Source organism: Mus pahari, chromosome 8, assembly GCF_900095145.1.
Source record: "Mus pahari chromosome 8, PAHARI_EIJ_v1.1, whole genome shotgun sequence".
Lineage (NCBI taxonomy): Eukaryota > Metazoa > Chordata > Mammalia > Rodentia > Muridae > Mus > Mus pahari.
In genome coordinates, this window is record NC_034597.1 from 46,679,940 (window position 1) to 46,685,096 (window position 5,157).

At 48.8% G+C, this 5,157-nt stretch overlaps 2 protein-coding genes across 3 annotated transcripts in view; both read right to left on the reverse strand.

The window, feature by feature from the left end:
- The window catches only part of Emc9 (ER membrane protein complex subunit 9), a 4,305-nt gene extending 3,173 nt beyond the window's left edge, over positions 1–1,132 (reverse strand). For both annotated transcript variants that reach the window (XM_021203099.1, XM_029541858.1), the window contains exons 1-2: positions 741–1,132; positions 506–582 (exon numbers count right to left, since the gene is read on the reverse strand). In XM_021203099.1, coding sequence (XP_021058758.1) covers positions 506–582; positions 741–938 — 275 coding nt within the window. In that variant the 5' untranslated portion in view covers positions 939–1,132. The remainder of the gene's footprint in view (positions 1–505; positions 583–740) is intronic.
- A 2,353-nt stretch (positions 1,133–3,485) lies between these two features.
- The window catches only part of Psme2 (proteasome activator subunit 2), a 4,302-nt gene continuing 2,630 nt past the window's right edge, over positions 3,486–5,157 (reverse strand). The window contains exons 7-11 of the mRNA XM_021203396.1: positions 4,460–4,528; positions 4,282–4,349; positions 4,061–4,115; positions 3,699–3,785; positions 3,486–3,610 (exon numbers count right to left, since the gene is read on the reverse strand). Of these exons, the coding sequence (XP_021059055.1) occupies positions 3,530–3,610; positions 3,699–3,785; positions 4,061–4,115; positions 4,282–4,349; positions 4,460–4,528 (360 nt within the window). The 3' untranslated portion in view covers positions 3,486–3,529. The remainder of the gene's footprint in view (positions 3,611–3,698; positions 3,786–4,060; positions 4,116–4,281; positions 4,350–4,459; positions 4,529–5,157) is intronic.

Genomic DNA, 5,157 nt, shown 5'->3' on the forward strand with positions numbered 1-5,157 from the left:
GCCTCGAACTCAGAAATCTGGCTGCCTCTGCCTCCCGAGTGCTGGGATTAAAGGCCTGCGCCACCAGGCCCGGCTCCATATTCTTACTGTACAGGTGTTAGGATGAGGTGATTCCGGAGATGGAAAGACATCAAATGTACTGCGTGCAGAGAGGGAAGCAAGATCGAACTTAACCCATAACAAATACATTCGGTTTGTAGAGTATATGTATATAATATATACTTTTTAAAATCGCTTTTAAGTTGCTGGTTGCACTTCCTCAGTTCTTACAGCACCTGAAATGCACCTCAGTCTGTCTGTCCCTTCCCCACTGCAGCTCCTTCAGGGCAGGATTCTGTCATATTGATCTCCTCACTCCTGGACTCAGTAATAATCTGGCGTACAGCCCTGCTGCCAACACTTGATTTAAAAAAAATAAAGGTAAAAGGAATGACGTTGGTCCATCTGTACCTCACCCACAATTGCCACAATTATCTCTCTTCCCACCCCTAGCTACCCAACTCACCTCTGGTCATCCAAAACCGCATTGGCATGGTAGTACCCAGCTACCACCAGACCGGCCTGCGCGCCCCACACATCCACCTGTCGTGAGAAAGGGGCTATCAGTAACTAAATCATACCTCTGGCTCTTATCAGTGCACACCAAGGCCAACGGGCTGCGCATGCAATTCAGGCTGAGGGTCCTAAAGGGGTCGGTGGGTTGAAGAGGGACGAGGGGGCGGGTTTCTAGATGTCGCAACCTGGTTGAGCGCGACCTCCAGCATGACCGACAAGGCCAGATGGCTGTGGAAGAGGGGCACACAGTCGGTGAGGCAGAGGCATTCTCCGGATCGCGTCGCGGGAGCCAGCAACAACCCGTTGACAGCAGCGTGTGGGTACCGAGAGGCGTGCAGACACATCTTCCCGTAGGCTCGGGCGGAGATCTCCACCTCCCCCATAGCGAGCGGGGCCTGCCGGCGCGCCGAACCCCAACTAATGCGGATGCGGCCCCCTGACCACCAGAGGCGAGCTTGGCCTCGCCCTGTGCCTCCCTTCTCACTTGGGTGTAGGATGCCCCTGACACCTGGCGACCTCTCTCTGCAGACTGTCCCGAACAGGGTAGAATTCGGTCCAACTGCAACCCGAAGCACCGAGCTCCGCCCCCTCTAATCACTCCCCTCTCTAACCACTCCCGGGCAGGCGCACTGGCTCCCAGGCCAGCTCAGGGTCATACCCTAACCAAGAGTCCCGCCTCCGCGGTGCTCTCTGATAGGGTGTGACATTATAATTTTACCCAATCCAAAATTTAAAAAATAGTCTTGCTTTGGCCTGAAGCAAATTGGAAAGAACGCACTAGGGCAAAGGAAAGGAAATTGCCCACAGACGTATTAGCTAAATAACCTAGTTTATGTTTTGGGTTTTTGCTTTGTTCTGTTTGCGGGAAGGAGGACAAAGTCTCAGCCCAGGCAGGTCTCAAACTCACCGAGGTTTCTGCCTCGGAAGTTGAAAGCCCTAGATTTACAGACCCTGTGCCACCACACCCAGTTCTGACTTGTGCGGGTTATTGCAAGTTGACTTCGCCTGTTTCCCCACTCTGTCCTCCCCTACAGGCTTCGGGCAAAGACTGCTAGGTGAAGTACTCGCTCCTAGCTGGGTGTTCTGAGGAAACTTGGTGACGACACTGTCACCAGGTCCCAGCGATAGAACGAATGGACCATAGATAAGGAGCCTAATCTTCCCAACTGTCAGCCCTGACCTTTGGCTTCCTTATTGTGGTGCAGCACCTTTAATGCAAAGTTCAGGTCCCTTAGGGACTAAATATGAGCACCGAGTGAGTTCCAAACCGTCAAACTGATAACGCAAAATATTCTTATGCCATATTTTAAAACAGGATAAGAGCCTTACTTTAAAAGCCCCTTAGAATCTCTAACAGGCCACATAGCAGAGGCCCATTGTCTCCCCCACTTCTCAGAAGTGAATTCTAAACTTGCAATCCCACTACTGAGGTAGAGGCAGGAGGATCGAGAGTTCAAAGTTAGCCTCAGTTACATAGTTTAAGGCCAGCCTAGGCTATGGAAGACCTTGTCAAAAACCGCTGAGAGCCAGGCGTGGTGGCGCAGGCCTTTAATCCCAGCACTCGTGAGGCAGAGGCAGGCGGATTTCTGAGTTCGAAGCCAGCCTGGTCTACCAAGTGAGTTCCAGGATGGCCAGGGCTACACAGAGAAACCCTGTCTCCAAAAACCAAAATCAAAACAAAAAAAAAAAAACAACAACAAAAAACAAACAAACAAAAAAACGCTGAGAGATGACTCAGCAGTCAAGATCCAATTTCTGTTCCCAGCACCCTATCAGGTGGCTCACAACCAACAGTGAGCTCAGGGGATCCAGCATTCATGTGGCATTCGCTCACAGACACATAAACACAGATTAAAAACAAAATGGAGGTCTACAAAGTGAGTTCTAGGACAGCCAGGGCTATACAGAAAAACCCTGTCTCAAAAAACCAAAAAAAAAAAAAAAAAAACGAACTAAAAACAAAATGGAAATCCCAACAGGTATAAAGACAGAAACCAACTGGGGGAGTGGGCATGAGATAAAAGGCCAATCCCACCCCAGTACTGTCCAGTAGATATGTTCTAATTTGTTTTTTTTTGTTGTTGTTTTGTTTTGTTTTTGATATGTTCTAATTTGATGCCATTTAAAGATCTTCCCTCTCTGCCAGCACTGAGAAATCTCAGGGTAACCACAGTTCCCCTCAAGCGTGATCTCAGCTCCCCAACTGTTCCTTCTTCATTCCCATAGAGCCACAAAGCCTGACTCCCCCCACAAGGGCTCCAAAACCTCTACTACGAAGCCCTCGTGAGATCAGATTAAAATACCCTTGGCACATTCTAAAATATGGGTTACCTGCACGGCTGACAGGGCATGCAAACGTCTACCCAGTTCTTTCTTTCTTCTTTTTCTTCCTCTTCCTCCTTCCTCCCCCTCCTCCTCCTTCTTCTTCTTCTTCTTCAAGAGCCCTTGGCTAGCCCCCAGCTTGCTATGTAAACCAGGGTAGCCCTGGACACAGAGAACCCCTTCCTTCTGCCTCTGAGCCCTGAGAGTAAAGGTGTGCATTACCGTGGCCTGCTCTGCCCGGTTCTTTAGAAGGATCTGTGAAAAACACAATGGTCCTCCAGCCCCTCCTCGACTTCCCGCAACCACTTAATTTTTTATTTTTATGTGATGAGTGTTTTGTTTACATGTATGCCTGTACATCACATGTGCGTATCTGGTGTTTGCAGAGGTCAGAGAGGGTGTCTAGATCCCCTGGAACTGGAGCTACGGTCAGTTATTAGTCATCTGTGGGTACTGGGAATCGAACCTGGAACACAACTGGTGCTCTTAACTTCTGAGCCATCCCTCCAGTCAACCCTCTCCCACTTTCATTACCCTATTCACCTTCCTTTGGTATACAGACACCAGAGGCTCTCAATAAATGCTCTCTCAATGAACAACACAGGTAATATACATAAAGTATAAATCATTTATTTTCCTTCTAATCCTTAGCTCAGTACATCGATGGCTTTTCTTCACCCTTCGGGTTGACAATTTTCTCTAGGTTGCTGCTGATGATATGATAAAGCTCAGCCTGGAGGAGGGCCAGAAGAATACAGTTAGGTTCTTGGCTTCCCACACCCCCTGGATCCACTTCCCTCAGGGGCTCACTCCACACTTACATAGAAGGCCCTCAGGTCCAGCACCATGGCCCTAAGCGCCCCATAGGCTGCTTCATCTCGCTCATGCACCAAGGCCCGGTAATCCATCTGGGAAGGAGGAGGCAAACCGAGTCAGCACCAAGGGAGGTCGGGACTTCCCTTGTTTTCTCATACATAGAAGAGATTAGCTGGAAGATCAGCCCCATCTTAGCACCAACACACACAGAATTAAGGAAAGAAAAAGGTCGGGGATACTGGAGCCCTAATCAGTTCTGCTTTTTGGAAGAGTATTCTACACATGGTACAAGTCACAAAGCAGGACCAGGCCCTCTTTCTCCCCACCTCAATTCCACCCCTGGCCACCCTGTGGACTGTGCACTCACTACATGGGTGTCCTTGGAAGCCTTGGCTACAGCATCCCCACGTTCTGAGAAGTACCTGTGAGAAGGAAGGAATGTGTGTGTGAATGGAAATAGACAGACAGACAGACACACACACACACACACACACAGACACCCACCCACCCCGTCTCCCATCATTCTGAAAGAACTGCCTATCGTGGAGAATCCCCGTAGGGCCCCTGGGTTCCCGCAGCTGCTCTCACTTGGAAATGGTTGTCTGGAAAGCTTCTACTTTGGTCTTGACAGCATTCACTCTCTCCAGCACCTTCTCCTGCAGAGACGTGAGAAGCAAAGCTTTCCGGTCTATCTCCTGGTGACTGCCTTGTTCCATCCCTCCCTCTCAAGCCTCTTCCCACTCTGTCTCCAGTCACCAATTCTTACCTGAATTGCCACCCCAAAATCATTTCCATCCTCAATCTTGGGGATCAGGTGCTGGATCCACGTGATTACCTATGTTAAGAGGAGCACTCACTCAACAAACTTACTAGAGGTCTAATATGCTACTTCTTTTCTTAAAGTTTCTGTTATTATTTTATTTTTTATATGTATTTTTTAATACCCCTTTATGGGTATTTTGGCTATATGTATGTCTATGTCCCATGTGCATGCCTGGTGCCCACATGGGCCAGAAAGGGTGTTGGATTCCCTGGAACTGAGATCACAGATAGTTGTGAGCCTCTATGTGGGTGCTGGGAATCAAAAGTGAGTCTTCGGGACACTCAAGAGATGGCTCAGCGGTTAAGAGCACTGATTGCTCTTCCAAAGGTCCTGAGTTCAAATCCCAGCAACCCCATGGTGGCTCACAACCATCTGTAAGGAGAACTGATGCCCTCTTCTCCTGTGTCTGAAGACAGCTACTATGTACTTACATACAATAAATAAATAAACCTTTTTTAAAAAAAAAAAAAAAAGTGAGTCTTCTAGAAAAGCAGCCAGTGCACTTAACCCCTGAGGCATCTCTCCCCTCCAAGCCAAGGCAGAGGACTCTTCTGTTTGTTTGCTGATACAGGGTCTCTCTATGTAGTCCTGCCTGTCTTGGAGCTCAATATATAGACTGGACTGGCCTTGACATCACAGAG